Raw genomic sequence first — 19,454 nt, 5'->3', positions numbered from 1 at the left:
CCTAAGGACATTGAAACAAGAACTCAAAAGCATAGGCTCATTCAACATAGACTGATTATTAAACATAAGGTTAGCGTTCACCTGAGAATGAATTTCCTTCTGCAATTGTTTAGCTCTACTCCTTGTAATTGGACCAGCTATATCAAGTGGAGTTTCATTTGAAGATGAGTGAATGCTAGGCATGTCCTCATTAGCCTCCCCCTCTTGAGAAGGAGTCGTCCTCGACTCAGGCTCACCAACAAATGGAAGCAAGTCTTTGACATTGAATGTTGTACTCACATTGGAATATTCAGGTGGCAGCTCAATTTTGTAAGCATTATCATTTATCTTTTGGAGAACCTTGAACGGACCATCACCCCGAGGAGATAACTTACTCTTACGCTGTTGGGGAAAGCGATCCTTTCGTAGATGCAACCATACAAGATCTCCTGGCTGAAATGTAACCTTCTTCTTACCTTTGTTTGCTTGCTTTGCATATTGTGCTGATTTCTTCTCAATATTCTTTCTTGTCTCCGCATGTAACCGCTTGATAAAGTCTGATCTTTTTGTGGCATCCAAGTTAACTTGTTCCTGTAATGGTAAAGGCAAAAGATCCATGGGAGTATGCGGTTTAAACCCATAAACAATTTCAAATGGACAAGAGTTTGTTGTAGAATGGACTGCCCTGTTATAAGCAAATTCGACATGTGGAAGGCAGTCTTCCCAGAGCTTCAAATTCTTTTTCAACACAGCACGCAACATGGTTGACAAGGTACGGTTGACAACTTCAGTTTGCCCATCTGTTTGTGGATGACAAGTGGTTGAAAATAACAACTTTGTGCCGAGTTAGCCCACAATGTCTTCCAAAAGTAGCTGAGAAATTTTGTATCCCGGTCTGAAACAATAGTCTTTGGAACTCCATGTAAACGAACGATCTCCCTGAAAAACAAATCAGCAACATGTGAAGCATCATCGCTCTTATGACATGGGATAAAATGTGCCATTTTAGAAAAGCGATCTACAACAACAAAAATAGAATCCCTCCCCCTCTGAGACCGAGGTAACCCCATAACAAAGTCCATAGATATATCTTCCCAAGGTACATGTGGAATAGGTAATGGAGTATATAAGCCATGGGGATTGAGGCGGGACTTAGCTTTCAAGCAAACGATGCAGCACCCAACATGCCGCTGGACATCACGTCGCATATGTGGCCAAAAGAAATGATCAGAGAGCATGTCCAATGTCTTTTTGACACCAAAATGACCAGCTAGTCCACCTGCATGTGCTTCTTGCAAAAGAACTTGATGAATCGAACAAGCTGGAATGCATATTTTGTTAGTCCGAAACAAGAAGCCATCATGCACATAATATTTATCCCAACCTTTTCCATCAATGCAACGAGAGAAAGGCTCTTTAAATTCAGCATCAGCAGCATAAAGTGTTTTAATGGATTCCAAACCAAGCACTTTTGTATCTAGTTGTGTAATCAACGCACATCTTCTAGACAAGGCATCGGCAACAATGTTATCTTTACCACGCTTATGTTTGACAACATAGGGAAACGTTTCAATGAACTCAATCCATTTAGCATGTCGACGGTTCAGCTTGCCTTGACTTTTAAGATATTTCAAAGCTTCATGATCAGAATGGATTACAAATTCTTTAGGTAATAAGTAATGTTGCCAAACTTCCAAAACACGAACTAAGGCATAAAGCTCTTTGTCATAAACCGAGTAATTCAGATGTGGACCATTTAGCTTTTCAGAAAAGTAGGCAACAGGTTTACCTTCTTGCAGCAGTACACCTCCTATGCCAATACCACTTGCATCACATTCGATCTCAAATGTCTTACCAAAATCAGGAAGTTGTAGCAGCGGTGCTTCACAAAGCTTTGTTTTCAGCTCATTGAAGGCTTGGTCTTGTTCATCTCCCCACTTGAATGGAACATCCTTCTTTGTCAAATTATTGAGGGGTGCAGCGATCATGCTGAAATCTTTAACAAAACGCCTGTAAAAACCTGCAAGACCATGAAAGCTTCGAACTTGGCTCACATTTACCGGTGTAGGCCAATCCTTTATTGCTTTAACCTTCTCTTCATCAACCTGAATACCATCTGCGGAAACAACAAAGCCAAGGAAAACAACACGGTCTGTGCAAAAGGTGCACTTAGCAATGTTGCCATACAATTTCTCTTCCCTCAAAACAGCAAGTACTTGATGGATATGATCAAGATGTTCATCAAATGATTTGCTATAGATCAGAATATCATCAAAATAAACAACAACAAACTTGCCAATGAAAGCTCGTAAAACATGATTCATTAAGCGCATAAAAGTTGAAGGAGCATTTGTCAAGCCAAATGGCATCACAAGCCATTCATAGAGACCAAATTTAGTTTTAAACGCTGTTTTCCATTCATCACCAAGTTTCATGCGGATTTGATGATAACCACTACGCAAATCTATTTTGGTGAAAATGATAGAACCACTCAATTCATCTAACATGTCATCAAGTCGTGGAATGGGATGGCGATATCGAACAGTTATAGCATTGATAGCACGACAATCAACACACATGCGCCAAGAGCCATCTTTCTTTGGGACTAAAAGAACGGGAACTGCACATGGTGATAAGGATTCACGAACATACCCTTTGTCCAAAAGCTCTTTTACCTGTCGCTGAATTTCCTTTGTTTCTTCAGGATTGGTGCGGTAGGCTGGACGATTTGGAAGCGAAGCACCTGGTACCAAATCAATTTGATGCTCAATTCCACGGAGTGGAGGAAGTCCAGCTGGTATCTCATCAGGAAAAACATCTTCGAAGTCCTGTAAGAGATCAAGAACAACACTAGGCAGCGATGAAGGTAAATCGTGAGTTGAAAGTAGGACCTCCTTGTGCAAGAGCACAAAGAATGGGGCTGTGGTGTTTCTCACTTCTCTCAAATCACTCTTGCTCACAAAGAGACACTCAGTGTGGCGTGGCTGTTTAGGATTGGCATGAGGCTTTATGTGGCTGGATGGGTTAGAACTCTCTCCCTTACTTGGGTTGGGGGTCTCACTCAATTTTCTTTTGTCTGATTCCTCTCTTTTCTTGCGAGCCATATCTGAAGTATGTATCTCCTCTGGAGATAATAAAACAAGAACCACCTTCTTGTCATTGTGAATGAAAGTGTATTTGTTAGACCGTCCAAAATGCACTGAGTCCACATCAAATTGCCAGGGCCGACCAAGCAGCAAATGGCATGCTTGCATGGGGACAATATCACAATCCACCTCTCCATGATAATCACCAATGGAAAATGACAAACGAATCATGGCTGAAACCTTAACTGTCCCGGAATTATTCAGCCATTGCATATGGTACGGATGTGGATGGCGACGTGGCTGCAAACCAAGCTTCTCAACAAGCAAAGCACTAACAATATTATTGCAGCTCCCACCATCTATGATGAAACGGCACACTTGGCCTTGTACTTTGCATCGGGACTGAAATAAATTATGGCGTTGTCCTTGTTCAGCAGCAACAAACTGAGTGGAAAGAACTCTCCTAACCACCAAAGAAGGAGATGGTGTATTCATTGTAGAAGGCTCGAAATCAGGAAAATCAGCAAGCAACTCATCAAAATCAGCACTAGTAATCTCGTCAGAAGATGGAGAAATAACATCTTGTAACATGTCATTGTGAGCAAAAGTTGGAATAGGTTGAATTGCTAAACAATTCAGACCTAGCTCAAATGTACCATCCTCTGCTGAATACTCACAAGTGTCAAGATTAAAATCTGAAAATACATTGGTAAGCTCATCCTCCTCTTCACTTTGTGAATCATAAGAACCATCTGAAAATACATTGGTACGACGATTGGGACATTCAGCTTGTTTATGCCCATGACCACCACACTTAAAACACTCAATCTTGCTTATCTTGCGTTGGGTGGCTGCAGTAGAAGAAGTGGGCTGATTTGAACTCACAGCTTTACCTTTCGTATCCAATTGTTTGGAAGAAGGTGGAATAGATCTATTTGTTCCACGAGATGAGGATTTGGGCGTTGCAGCTCCTTGCTGTTGGAATTGAGGAGTGACATCCCCTTGCTGTTGGGAATGACGCCATGAAGCATTGTATTTGTAAGACGTAGCAACTTGTCGTTCAGCCCTCTTTGCAAAATGAACCAACTCAGTGAGACAAGTGTAATTTGTCATATCCACTTTATCAGCAATGGGTTTATTGAGGCCAACCAGAAACCGAGCCATTGTTGATTCCTCATCCTCAGTTATCCCTGTACGAAGTAAGCACATTTCCAATTCCTGAAAATATTCATCAACACTGCGAGTACCTTGCACAAGACGTTTCAGTTTCAAATGTAGATCACGAGAATAATATGCAGGAACAAAACGACGTCTCATTTCCCTCTTCATGTCTTCCCAAGTTATACGATCATGCCCAACTCTTTGATATTCAGTACGGACCTGATTCCACCAAGTTATGGCATAACCTTTAAACTCAATGGCTGCAAGCTTTGCCTTCTTTTCAGCAGGGTATTCATACAAATCAAATAGTTGCTCCACTTTGGTTTCCCATTCAAAGTAATCATCAGCATTCTCCTTGCCGCTGAATGGAGGAATGGACACTTTAACCTTGCCCAAACCATCATCATTGTGACGTCGTTCATGATGACGTCGACGGTGATCACCATAACGACCACGGGCTCCAAAACGGCCAAAGTTATCACCACCATGATCATCATATGCACCACGGCGACCATAAGGATCACCTCCATGTTCAGCACTATAATTTGAAAATGTTTCAGCATCAAGATCAGGAGGATGCCCAACAGGAACACGTCGTGCACGACCAAAACCAGCAGCAAATCCTCGGTCACGGCCACCTGCAAAGTTATCAAAACCAGCAGCGAATCCTCGGCCACGACCACCACCACCGCCACCGGCATGTTGATCATCATCCTCAATGTGTTCATCATCATGAGGTGGATGCTCCCCATGTTGTTGCTGTAGTGATCGTTGAAGCGCTTGCATCCCTTGCATCAATTGTTGCATTTGTGCACGCACTTCCTGAATTTCTTGTGCAGACACAGTGTGAGAAGGGGAATCTTCATTTCCTGCCATGTTAGTAACAAAGAGAGAAAGTAATAGGACAAAATATATGTGGAATCACTCCCTCACCACTTACAAAACAAGTTCTTTCTCTCCCTGAAAAGAGCAAGAACCGGGGCTGCAATTTGTAGTGGAAGAGTGATTGTAACAGCAACGATGGTGCAACAACTCACGGTGCGGTTTAAGTGGAGCTTGGTGGGGTAATATGTAAGTGGAATGCGCTGATAAATGTAGTTATGCAAAACCGAATAATAATCCAAGAACACAAGTCTAAGTTGCTGAATATAAAGGAAAAGATGCACAAAGAAAGGAACACGATGTAGGAAGTGGATAGATGAACACCAATTGCACCAAACGAAACTTGTTGCTGCCCAAACCCCTTTTTGGTGTGCTGAACACAATTCTCTTTTATTTCTTTTCTTTCCTTTTTTTTTTGAACAAGAACTCGTTGTTTTCAGTCCTTCTTTTGACCAATATACATCTTTTCTTTTAAGATTTGTGACAACACAGCAAAACTTTCAACTGAGGGGTGCACAAGGATCAACCAAGATGGATGGTGCAGCACAAAAACAAGAAACTCGGAAGGGGAATATGCGGCGGGTAGAAAACAAGGGTGGGACGGGTGGGTATTTTTTTTTGTTATATATATGCAGCAAGCAAAGACGATCAGATCAAGGATGGGATGGAACAAAGATAACAGCTAGAACAATGAGGGGAAAAAATTCAGCAACTAGACAAATCTTAAAGGATTAAAACTCGATAAAGCAAACTACAAAATCAGTAGCACGTATGAATTTGGGCTGTAGGTTTTCTTTTTGGCTATTAGTGGACAGTAGGTATATAAAATCTATCCTACCAGAAACAAGAACAATCCTACTGAGGAAACGGAGGCTCTGATACCAGATGATATGCTCACGTCTAGGCAGCACGTGTAGCAATTTGTTGTGGCCCGATCTTCTCGTAGGATCTGCGAACTTGATAAATTGTCACTGCGTGACCTGGTGAAGAGGCAGCGCACCGCGAGGCTGTCCACGCGACGAACTACCGAGACAATCACCCTTCCACGTAACAACGTAACAGCCCACGCAATCACGCCCTATAGACGTGAAGGCACGAACTGGGTGAACCGCAGTTCGGCGTTCTACAACTCCCTCAGGAATCGAAAGAACAAATGTTGCAAGCCTCTCAAGACTCACGCATAAACAAAACTCCACGAGTTTGTGTATTCTGAATTCAATAAAATAAGATCTGACTTTTCATTGTCTAGTACAAGATATATATAGAGATAGGGGCGTTCAGCTTTGAGTAAATGGCTGCATGCGCATGCTCTAGTGGATTTCGTGGCTGGTTCGCGCGTCTTTTCAGCTTCTGGCAGCAGTTACTAAAATGAGCATAACTCCTTATTAGGATATCCAAATAATGAACCGTTTGATGGACTGGAAAGTAGACTTGAAGATGCTTCCATCCACTTATTGAACACCGTCTAACTCCTTGTATTCTGTCCGCAGTGATGCTTGGAATTCGTACCATGTGTCAGTCATCTAGCTTCTGGTTGCATTCCCATGCTAAGGTGATGAACCTCCATTTTATTCATGCACACCATAGGCTTCTTGGTTCAGATGTCCAGAGGCTTGAATCCATCTTGATCCCATGCTGGTTCATACACTCCATCATTCCTAAGGACATTGAAACAAGAACTCAAAAGCATAGGCTCATTCAACATAGACTGATTATTAAACATAAGGTTAGCGTTCACCTGAGAATGAATTTCCTTCTGCAATTGTTTAGCTCTACTCCTTGTAATTGGACCAGCTATATCAAGTGGAGTTTCATTTGAAGATGAGTGAATGCTAGGCATGTCCTCATTACATATGCAGGACAATATGCTTAAGCTATAGAACACATTTCATATGGGTTAAGTTATGATAAATGAAGTATAGGGTAATATGACATAAACACAAGTCAATCTCAAGAATAAAGAATAACAAATAAGCCAAAGGTTAGTGGGAGCATAGGCATATAAAGAGGTTGTCCTAGTGGTATCTATTCAAGTTAGCAAGGGTTATACAACACATGGTTCGAATTAGATTTAAGCATTCAACATTATGGGGAGACTACCCGGTACTGGTGTGCTAGCACCTTGGAATAGCACTTTAGACTCCTACACCACATCCGAACATGGGGGACTAAAAGGGATGGACAGGACTATCACCACCTGTCGCCTACCCCAACAGACCCTGGGATGCAATCATATTCGATGTATCCTGCATGCCCCAGGCACCACGCCCGTGCACATGATCACTACTCTAGCCGCTCCGAAACCCCGACCATGATGATCGACAAGCATAGAACTGGAGCAAGCCCGAAAACATACCAAAACAATGTTGGGACTTAAAGCTACACTAAACATGATTATATAACTTGAGGGAGCACAATCCGTTGTAATCTTGAGTGTAATAGTTGCAAGATGAACCTGTACTGTACTGATCAGAAGTATATGTGGAGCTTTGGGTAGGCACAATATGTAGCAAGGAATATCAAAAATTCAATTCAAAATTTCAAGAAGTATATGTTCGAGCCCACCTCGGAGCACAGGAGCAGCAGGCACCAAAAATGACGACGAAGTTGTATACAGAGTCCGTTATGGACATTCTTTATATGGATGGAAAGGGAATTTTATAGAGCTTCCAATGGAACCAGTCCCACATCAAAATTCCATCTAAGGCAACGGGAATCGTCGAAACAAGTGGAAGTCTAGAATCTGTCAGGGTGCTAAGCCACCGTCTTTTGGGCCATTGTCCCATGTATTGTGTTGGAGCCTATAGGGGCGCATCCAGGGGGGTCATCCCCGAGCTAACCCTCACATATTTAGTAGCCGCCGCCACATTAGATTGGGTTTTATTTAGTTTTTGTTTTCCATCAAGAAACTGAGATTGATGCATTGTAACTATGGTGACAAGTCCTTTTACGGTGCTCTAGGGCCCCTGTTCTTGTTCTCCTTGACCGTGTCGACTAGTCCTTTCAAATTGAGAGCTCAAACCTTTTACTCAGATCCGTTTCATATACATCTGTAGTTTCAAATTGCATGTTTATACTTTCTTGCTTGTGTTCTTCGATTCGCTTGCAAGGAAAAGCCTTCTTGGTGAGGTCAATTGAGTTGTGCTTGGTTGATAACCAACGGAGCAGCAGTGTAGCGGTTGCAAGGATTCGAATTGTGACTGATTACAAGCTCGGATCGCCAACATCGAGTTCTCCACCAATCGAATCTATCATACCTATCAGAAAATTGGGCCAGTGCTACATCAATAAGACATGGTATAGCATACTATCATGATAGTAAGATAACCATGAATCAACTCTATATTATGAATAGAATACCGACAAGTTGGATACAAAGCCATACCAAGGGCCGAAGGTTGCTCAACGACCCCGAGAACAACTTGGATTTGCTAAGAAGAATTCTAGCCTAGCTCTACTAGCCTAAGGATTACAAGTCACAACTAGAAAGAGGGAGAGAGGCTTCAAGTGTGGTGTGTCTTGTGGGGGCCTTCATCTCCTCCTTTTATAGCTTCCAAAGGCGGTTCTGGCGGAGGTATATTTGAAACATAGCAAACTGACTTCAAGAGGATAAGAGTGAATCTTCCGCCAAGCTGCACCAAGATTGGTGGCCCCCTGGCCACCGCCTTCGGGTGGCTGGCTGACTGGTGGGTCCTCTTCTAGATTATGTGTGTTTGCTACCTTTATATATCAGTTTGCCCTGCCATGTGGGCTCTCTTTGTAAGTGTGATGCAGGATGGGATCTTTTGTGTACTTCTTCTACGTCCTCTGTGTGTTTTTCCACTTATTTTGGACTCGCATCCCTAAAATGGCTTGATAGACAATACATCTGTGGAAATAGTTTAGTGATACAAATATGTAAGTAAGGTGTTCTTCTTTATTCTTGAGTATAGTTAATGGTTGGATTTCGCATTTTAGGACCATCACAACTCCCCCAAGCTAGCCCTTTGAGACTTAGGTTGTTGATCAGGAGTTGCTACAATATTGCATTCCCAACTTATACCATAGGCACAACAAAGTGTTCTTGCCATGATTTTGAATAAGTTGGCACTGAACTCACCTTTTAATCCTGTGGGGCTTATAGCTTCACTTTATCTTTGGCGGTTGAGAGTTAGAATGGTTTCGTAGAGTGCCTTTTACTCACCCCTTGGCTCAGCCATCAATTTGGAGGATTTATAAAGTTTTTCAAAAGAAATTTTATAGCTCCTCGAATGATCTCTCGAATCATTCAGTGTGTTTGATTCATCACCTAGGCTTGCATTTCGCCTTTCTTTCTCATCTAACTCCTGATAGCTTATTTTTTTGGAGCTGTAGGTATGGAGAATTTGGAGGCATACTTGTTGCTCATATTTTGCTAAGTCAAAAACCAGATCCAAAGGAGAGACAAGTCATAAACCTTGATCAAGATGCGCATGTGTGTGGATGTTTTAGGTGGATGGTGTATGGACTCCTTTGCATGGACCATCTCTCCTTTATTCCTTTTCTTGGACATGGGCTATCTTTTTTTTTAGCATCATGCTTTCTTGAGCCCATATCCTTTTGCTCATAATGATAACTTTGGAGAGAGTGGTCATGGAACAATATGGAGTTTTATTTTGTGTGGATGAAAAAAGTGCTTGCTATCTTCTAGTGTAGAAGCATAGCATATGGTGGAGACGTGTACATGATCTTGATCATAGGAGTATGAAGTGTATCTCACAAAGGGTCACAACAATTTAACAAAGGTCAATGAGATAATAAGTAGCATATGTGAAAGGTTTTTAAATTTAATCAACATATTCTAGGATATCAAGCATCACGTAGGAGAAGACCATAGCAAGCATCACGTAGTAGAAGACCATAGCAACTCTATTCTATCATACCATATCTCACAACAACCTAGTTTTGGATCATGCTTTTTGCTACCCACAGGTTTCAAGCTTAAGATTTGATCATGTAAGCCAACAAACTTAGAATTAGGTAGAGCACAAAGTTGTAACTAGCCATAGGAATGAAATTAATAGAGCAACTATTCATCATCTTAACAAGGAAGAACTACACCATGCTTACTATACATAAGAAAACAAATAAATATTTTTGGTGTTTTTTAAGTTTTGCAAAAAGAATTGGTTTTGCAGATTTTTATGTTGTTTTAGATTTTGCAAATTTTTATTTTGTTTCCTACATAAGTTGAAAATAGTTAAAGGATAGAAGATACAAGGTACCTCTCGTGGGGGTCCTCCCCCCCCAAGCTAGTTTCTGGCTCACTGCTGTTGTAGCTACCTCTGCTCCATGGCATGGATCCTCTTGCCAGTGTGTAACTGCCACTCTTGGTTGGTCTGGATGTGTTGGTTCAACAACTCCTCGATGTCATTAGCTTGGACCTTGAACTTGCCTATTTGCTGGGTGAGGGAGCTAAAGTCTCGGGTCAAGGCCGTACATCGTGCAAGGTGTGGGACTCCGTTGGAGCTCGAGCTGGTGGACATGCGTGCATGGGCTTGCTGTGCCCACTAATTTTTGTCTACGCTCTGCCATGGCAATCCACCTGCCTCATGTGGATGGGGTGGCTAAGGCTGTGGATGCAGTGGTGTTGATGCGGCTTGCTTCGCATCATTCTGCCAGGTAAACCAGAAACACTATGCATGTGGGCTTCCTCTTGTGGGACACGATGAGTGGTTAGCCACGGGAAATTATACAAATGGAACCCTGCATTAGGTAACGTGATCCCATTTACATAGCCAAGGGAGCAGAAAATCAAAGAGTCATTCAAGCCTTTCTTGAGTGTGTGACCTTGGATCAAATAAGCCTCGTCGATCCCCTCAATGAAAGGAATAACATTCCCATCTAAGATCCCGATGCTTGAAGCGATGCGAGTAACCAAAGAAGTGCCCTCAATAGGACCCGTAATCTTGAAATTCATAAGCCATTGCTTAACCATAGATTTTACGGGGGAGACCTTGATCTTGTTGACCATGGCATATAAGATTGTAAACTCATTGTTGCGCACAGGCCTAACATCATCCCTTGGGAAGAGAGTGATGGCCAACCACTTGTGCATCAAACGAAGAGTTGGATTTTGAATATCATTGCACCTAGGTTAAAATTTACCATGGACAATTTGACCAGAAATCAAACCCCAAAAATCATGGCGATTGAAATCGCGGCAAACATGTTAAAGAGAAATTGGCATGAGCGTGCTAAAACTGAGGTGCTGAGTCAAAGTTCTCCAAGTAAAATAGTATTCATGACCAAAAAGTCAAAATGAAAGATCACCATCTACCTCTCGAAGGATGCAAAGAACATGGATGGTGAGGAGACGAGAACCATTCTCCTCAATGGGCAAAAACCATCCCATTGAACCGCATGCCAAATGCGAGCAAAGTCCACATCCATACTTGTTTTCTCGAGGAGGTCCGTGTCAAAAGCTTTGGTGTGACCAAAGTCCTGACACTTGAGGATGGTGTAGGCTTGCCTCTCGCGGTCGTGTGCAAGTCGAGGTAGGTGCGTCATTGTCGTCCATCTCCATGTCCTCGGCTTGCGGTTCAGCTTGCTCCTCAGTGTGTTCTTCTTGTTCTTCTTCATAGTCCATTATGCTTGGGCTCAGTGTAGGAGCGGGAGTGTGGCAGGAGCTTGAGCAACCCCAAAAATAGGATGAACTTGCACCCATCATCTTCCTCAGCGCACCAAAGAGCTTCCGACCCATACCTTTCATGGTTGAAGCTCGAGAAACAAGAACAAACACGAACAACTTGAAATGGGTTATGTTACTAAAAACCAAAATGAAACTCTTACTTAAGAGTTGCAACTCCAACATTGTGGCCAATCTTGCAGCAAAATAATGACAGAGAGAGGTTCTTCCACTTGAACTTGAGCAAAAATCCAATGAAAACCCTCAGCAAAGTTTGAGAGAGGAAATGAGTGAATGAAATGAGACTGGAGTGAAGAATCCTTTCCTCTTGGGCTCTATTTAAAGAGCCACGAGCATAAACCCCCAGGTACACATAGGCAACAACGGCTTGTAGCTGTTGGAGCTGGTGGGGCCCAGGAGCCGTTGATCCTGGTTCAGCTGACCCCTGGGTGGCCCTTCTACTGACAGCTGGGGCCAACTAGCTCCCCAACGGCTACATGCTTTGATCCTTGGGTGCTTCAGCCCAAATTGCTCCAAAAAGATGTTCAATTATTTTTTCAAAGGATTTTATGCTCAGAAACATTTTTTAGAGTTTTTGTAAAAAGAGAAAATAGCTAGAAAAATTCTAGCAAGTAGAAGAGTGTTGGGAAAAAAATCGATTATGCAATGGGAAAAATCAAATGGTGTGAAAAAGCAAATTTTGAAAAATTCAAATATGAGATAACTACCGATTTACCTTTGGCAAGAGCTCATTGTTTTGAGTTTGACGAGCAGGACTCTTCTCCGGTGTGCTTAGCATTTGGCGTCCCATCTTGGAGAAGTAGATAAGGACACACTTCCCACCTTTCGCCACACCTTCTTCATTTTCTTTCTTCTTGCTAGTATGATCGGTGGATTTTCGGGTTGGGGCTGTGGTTCTTCCGATATCCCACTTCCCTTACTGTCCTGATGAAACAAGAAATTCTACTCTTCCCTATGTTGAAATTTGAAGAGCATTCAATCCTTTCGATGCGGAAGCAGATTTCTCTGGTTCCGACATTGATCCTTGCCTTGGCATCCCTTAGGAAAGGTCGCCCAAGAATGAGCTACATTCCGAGGTCTCCTTCTATGTCGAGGACTACAAAGTTGGCGAGGATAAAGGAATTCCGGACCCGCTCCAATAGATTTTTAACTATCCCTTCGGGATATCGAACTGTCCTGATGAAACAGGAAATTCTGCTCTTCCCTATGTTGAAATTTGAAGAGCATGTTGTTCCTTTCGATGCGGAAGCAGATTTCTCTGGTTCTGACATTGATCCTTGCCTTGGCATCCCTTAGGAAAGGTCGCCCAAGAATGAGCTACATTCCGAGGTCTCCTTCTATGTCGAGGACTACAAAGTTGTTTCAAATTTCAGTATCAGCACAGCTATGGATCAAGAGATCTAATTAATACACCCATTTCCTAGTATTTATTCTAATTCAAAATATCCACTTATCCAGCTCAAGATTATTACATAAAAGTTGTAGAGTTTACTTCAAGGATTCAAACAAAACTGGTTTGACATTTTTCTGAATTTCGTACGAATTCTTAAAAATTTCTAAAGATCACTGATTTTGAATTGAGGAGAGGGACTGGAATCTTGCAGCCAGGCTCTCAGAAAGATTTAAATCAATGCAATCAAGTCCCTGGCTCATCGGGGAAGAGAGCTGAGACTCGCCGGCCAAATTTCGGCGACAGTGGTCGCCGGTGGCGAGGGGGAAGCGGCCAGGAAGGACCAGGGGGCTAGAGGGAACCTTGCTGGGGGTGCTGTGCAAGTCAGGGTTGACCGGAGGGGGTGGAACAGCGACGACCCGAGGTAGCGGCGATAGGGCTCAATTATGGCGGCGGTGTTCTAGCGTGGCGGCTCATCGGCGGTGGATCGGAGGTGGGGGAATAGCTCCAGGGGATCAAGGCGGTTCTATTGATCACCTTGGAGAAAGCTAGGACGGCCGGAAGGGTGGGTTCCCACGGCGACCCGGAACGGCGGCGAGGGGAAGAGCTCGTCGGCGAGGTGGATGCAGTGCTCAAGGGTGGCAATGGAGGGGCTGGTGAGCTTCACGGAATCATGGCGAAGCTATAGGAGGTAATGGTGTGGCTTGAGAAGGGGCGGGGCGAGCTAACGACGGCACGGTGGTCGATGGCAGACGGCGAGTGCGGCGGTGGTCCACTGGAGAAGAAGGTGAGAAAGCGAATTGCGGCCGTGCGAGCGGATATAAGTAGTCGAAGAGAGCTCCTGGTCATGCTGTGGGACTAAGAAGAGGCATGGTATGTGGCAGAACCAACCTGAATTATACCGGCTCAAGTACGCGAGTCCACTCTCGAGGGCTCCAACGTGCTTCAAACGGTATAATCCCTTGGCCTGTCGGGTAACGTCCTGATAAACCACCGATACACAGGATCAAATAAGGTTACCTCACACGAAGGTGAGTCCAGAGATACAGTCACCATCATATTTTACATCACAGGGAATTACATTACAAGAGTTTCCAAAAGTAGTACGAAGTTCCAAAATTTAGAGAAATTATTACAAACTGTTAAAGTTAAAGTTCTTGGCAGCGGAAAACATGCGCGACGATTTACAACACATCGTCAAGACAGATGTCATGCTAAGCCCGGGCACGACATCACTCGGTATCATCAGTGTTGGCCGGGGACGGATCCCATTCCACGGACCAACCATCTGGAAGAGCACAGGGCCAAGACAGGGAAAGAGTAGGGTCTTCAAAGACTTTACCTGAAAAACATATAACTAGCAAGACTGAGTATACTAATACTTAGCAAGGCTTACCCGGGTTTGGGGATACTTTAGCCCGTAACTGGACTCATGAAGGCATTTCAAGGATTCTGGGTTTATTTTCAGCTGAAAAGCAATAAGGAGTAGATCCTTAATTTCAACTTTTAGCTTTCAGGTTCTAGTTGATTATCCATTCTAGATAAGCACCTATGGCTATTCAAGCATGGTAGAAACTTTAGCCAAACATCATCTTTGATAATCACAAAGTTGCTCTTGTTACTCTATGTGGTAAGGGATCAAGCAGTCTCAATCTTCGTGAGAAGCGGACGATTCTGAATCGAATTCAACCTTGCAAGGATAAACCTAACTCACACGCTTGGAACACCAAAGGGTTGTTCCGAAGCAACCATTTGCCTTTCATTCCGACTCGTGGATCAGAGCCACCACCAGCGACTGCAGGACCATACGCACTTCCAAAGTGCAGGACGTACGCCTGTAGCGCGACTACATATCCGTACTCCTGGTTGCACTCGCAACACGTATTCCCACACGTCGAACTAAGTAACCAGAAGAAGCAAGATGAGTGGTGGGAGGTATGTCCACTCCTCGGGCCGATTGGTTACTAAGCTTACCGCTTACCATATTTCGCGGCATGTGGTTAGTTTTTTCAAACGCTTAACCCGCACTACCACACACTGCGACCTTATCAAATTCAACAACACAGACGGGGTATCATCTCAACCATGATACCTCACAAAACTCCCGTCCGTCATCCTTATAGTGATAACCGGAATGTAAACATTTCAACTCCTATATCGCGCGAGTGACAGGAAATCACCCGACTTCTACCGGTCCTATTAACATAGCAGCTAGTCGGACTCAAGTTCTAATGTTCAGTACATCGGTTCCTGGAATTATGCAACTAGGGTTCCAAGCAATTCCTAAGAACTTAATGCATAGAATTACATAAATAGATATAGATTGCAGTGTAATTAAAATAGTGGGTTATGTCCGGGGCTTGCCTTTACTGGTGGGGCTGAAGTCAGGGATGTTACTATTATTATCTTCCGAACTTTGGTTCGGGGCTTCCGATACTCCTTTGGAGTTCACTTGGTCTTCAGGAATATCCTCTGCAGACTCCTGGAAGATCTTGTAGGTACCGTTTGCGGAAGTAGTCGTATCTACATGCAATGCAACATTACATTCAAAGTGTGCATATGAAACTATCTTACTTTACAATAAAGTTCCAATTCAACACTCATTTAACATACTACTCACATAACAATCAAAAACATCAGAAACTAACTTAGATAGAGTTTTAGGTGGACAACTAATTATGATAGGCTATATGTTGAAAACTACAACAGGGTCGATTGGAAACAAAAGGGGTTCAGTCGATAGAATTGGTAAAGAAGGGAACCATCTACACAGCATTAGGAAATCTGTTGATTTCTATTCGGAAGAGAATCAGCATGAGTAGTTTCTGGATATGAGCAGAAGAGATTAACCGGTTTGGTCCCACCAAAGGTTAAAACGGCTGATAGAGATAGGAATATTAAAGGTACAGTGTTACAAGGATAGAACAAGGAAGGATCTTGCCGATTGGATTATCAGCATGTTTCTGGTCTATCTAATTGGTTGGTGCATTGGTCTTGGCCTTAACCGATGAGGATGCATCAGGTTTAGCCGATTGATGTGCTTTGGTCGTGCCTAACAGAGGCGTGTCTACTGTGTTAGCTTACTGATCTAGGGTCGTGTACTTTGGCCTGTGTAGCTGATTGAAGTGTGGTTGAGGGTATGTGACCGATAGGTATATAGCCAATCTCTCAGTCGATAAATCGGCTGATAGAAGTGTGTGGATAAGGATGGAAAAACTAAGAATTGATCAGCCATATTTGATCGATATGGAAAACAACTAGAATCGGCTTGGATCGGCCGATAGCAAGAATCTTAAGATCATGTGTACGCCTTTGATACATCGACTATGTGCAGCCGATGTAGGACAGAACAAAAGAATTGTATCGGCAGTAGCCGATACTAGAAAGATATCAACCGTATCAGCTAACCAGCCGATGGTGGAAGCATATCAAAAGAATTGCATCGGCTGACAGCTGTTACACAGAAACATCATAAACTTAAAGGAAACGGATGATTAGCGGCTAAGCTGATAGATGATGCTGAAGTATAGCTGCAAAGATGTATTAGCAAAGCAGCAGATACACATGAACTAACAAGGATCTTTATACGAAAAGAACCTAAGGAGACTGCAATCAAGACAAGGATAACATCTTGAGGGCAGGGACATGAGCACTTCGTGGGAAAGGATTAACTAGATATCACACATCACTACTTAAGACATACATCCTATGATTTACCTTTCAGCTACAACACATGCATAACACATAAGGTACAATAAAGCACTCATTCTCTAATATTTAACCTAGACCACAAATCAAAGACTTTCAACTCAAGATCACAACATAAAACTTGTAGATTTTGGCCCAAGGGTTCAAACAAAACTGGTTTTGTATTTTTATGAACTTCTTACGAAAATCTATGAAATGTAGAAGTTCACTGATTTGAAATAAAGAAGGCTCTAAAAATTTTATGGAAAACACCCCAGAAGTTTCTAAATCAAAGCAATTATGTCACTGGTCGGGGAAAACAAAGAACAAGAAGATAACAATGATATTCCGGCAAAGGAGTCACCGGCATTAGGAAGATTCAGTGGATCAGGGCAAACCTCGAGATAGCCTTGGTTGTGGAGAAGAACAGGCGGAAAAGTGAATTCCCATGATGAACAAGATCGGCGATGAGAAGTGCTTGACGGTGAAGAGGTTTCGTGGGTGACGAAGAAGCTCGCCAGGGAATTGTAGTGGGTGAAGAATGGCTGGAGGGGTATTCCTCACGGTGACCTGTGGCTACGATAGCCGACTTTGCCATGGCGACGATGTTTCAGCGAGGGGATCCGAAGAGGCTCGATAAGAGGGTTCACGAGCTTTCTTGAGGTGTTGTGGTCTCGCTTGAACAATCGGCGAGGAATAGGAGTTGCTGGATGTCGTGGACCATGGAATGAGACGATAGAGCCAGATTGGTTCGCTATGCCAACTCCTCCGCGAACCTCAGGGTCCTCTTGCTCACGGGTTGAACTTCCTCTGCTCACGCACGTGTGTCACAGAAACACGGTCGGCACACCCGCGTAGCCTCCTGCAGGATCGTCGTGCTCGGTCGCATCTCCTGCACACTGTCCTGTACTGCTCTCACACCACTGGCCCTTAACCTGCTCGCGCGTGGCCTGTTGGCTTGCACGCGCACTCGCCTGCGGAATCGAGCCGAGCCGGCCACTGGCAAAACACTTCCGCTCGCACTCGCGAACGCGCCGGTTCAATTCCGCTTGGACCTCCGAGTTCTGCAACTCTACCGCCCTCTCCATCTGCGGTGATGCCGTCAAGGTTGACCTACCACCGCCGCCGGTCTTGCGCTACGCGTCGAATCTGTGCTGCGTTGCTTCTGCCCTGACCGCCTTGCCGCTGCGCAGTGGCTCCTTCCGAACTTGCCGCGCCATAACCGTCCGAACTACAGCTGCTCGCCTCCACGAGGACCGTGATCTGCCCGCATCAGGGTCGCGCCTTCCGCTGCCTTCTCCTCGACGGCCTTCGATGTCCTCCACGCGCGGCCCTGCTGCTCCCGTGCGGATCTGCCCACAGCCGCCGCACCGCACGCCGTCACCCTGCACAACTACTCCTCCTCCTCCAGCTGTTGAACCCGCGTTCGCTCCGGCCTTGCCGCGCCACACCTGCACATGCCCGAACCGTGTGCGCCCTTGGCCCGCTCCCACTTCACAGGTTCGGCTTCACTTTTCCCGCGGCCAGCACTTCGTCGAACACCTTGGCTGCGTCCTCGATACGGCCAAACTTGCATCACCCAGAGATCACCATGGCGTAGGTGTACTGACTGCCACTGCGTTCCCGCATCTCGCGCAGAAGCCCGCCACCGCAACTCCTCCTGCGCGCGCGCCTGCGTGCTCCAGCTCCTGCACTACCAGCCGTGCCGCCCTGTGCCAGCGCCTGCTCGTGTCCACGCGCCAGCGTCCGCGCGCCCTCGCACCTTCTCACGCCGCCAGCCGCGCCGCTGCCTGGAGCTGCCAGCCGCTCGGGGCCGCCCGCACGGCGCCTGCTCCGGCTCCTGCGCTGCGCCGCGCCCACGCCCCGCTCTGGCGCCGCGCTCCAGCCAGCCACCAGCCCAGCGCCCCGGCCTTGCTCGCGCCACGCCTGGGCCGCACGGGCTCTGCTCCGCCTGAGTCGCCGCGCCTCCACTCGCCCGCGCCGCGCGCCTCCGCTCGCGAGCCGCTCGCCCGCGCAGCGCCTCCGTTTGCCCGCGCGCCCACTTGCCGCCGGCTCCCGCGCCGCGCACGCTCGCTCGGCGCCTGCCGCGCCCGAGTCGAGCCGCCCACGCCAGCGTCCGCCGCCTGCCCGGGGCAGGAGTGCCCCAGGGCGCTGTTGCCAGAGCCGGCCAAAGAAACGAGAGAGAGAGGGAGAAAGACAGGGAAAAGGAGCGCCACCAGTGGAAGAAGAAAAGAAAGAGACGCTAGGGAGAAAAGAAATAGAGGAGAAAGAGAAAAGATACTTCCCAAGGACTTATGCGCAATTTCTAAAAAACTGCAAGGGCCTTTCTGTAAAGCATAATTTCTCATCAATCTAAAACTCTACTGAAGAAATGCCAATACGAAAGTTGGAGAGTTTTTCAAACTCTACAACATTGCTTTAGGGCTCAAGTTCAAAAACCCAAAACTTATATCTTTACACGTTAAATTTTGAACAAAAGTTGGATTTGAATTACTTTTGTCCTAAAGAGTGTAACTTTTATAAAATTCAGAACCTAAATGCAAGCATTTATGACATGTCATGATGACGGGATAGATACGTCATAATGATTGGATAGACATAT

At 44.9% G+C, this 19,454-nt stretch overlaps 1 protein-coding gene across 1 annotated transcript; it reads right to left on the bottom strand.

Annotated features, from left to right (window-relative positions):
* Positions 1-303: 303 nt before the first annotated feature.
* LOC112872970 lies at positions 304-11,636 on the bottom strand (the record flags this gene model as incomplete). Its single annotated transcript, XM_025936004.1, has 8 exons — positions 11,407-11,636; positions 10,917-11,218; positions 4,215-5,095; positions 3,011-3,419; positions 2,025-2,584; positions 1,517-1,934; positions 1,247-1,270; positions 304-659 (listed from the first exon to the last, which is right to left on the bottom strand). Coding segments are annotated over exons 1-8 (3,180 nt in total), but the record flags the coding sequence as incomplete, so codon positions are not given.
* Positions 11,637-19,454: the final 7,818 nt, after the last annotated feature.

This window comes from Panicum hallii, chromosome 9 (genome assembly GCF_002211085.1).
Source record: "Panicum hallii strain FIL2 chromosome 9, PHallii_v3.1, whole genome shotgun sequence".
NCBI lineage: Eukaryota > Viridiplantae > Streptophyta > Magnoliopsida > Poales > Poaceae > Panicum > Panicum hallii.
Note: the sequence above shows the minus strand (reverse complement) of the source record. Positions and strands in the feature narration are given on the sequence as shown.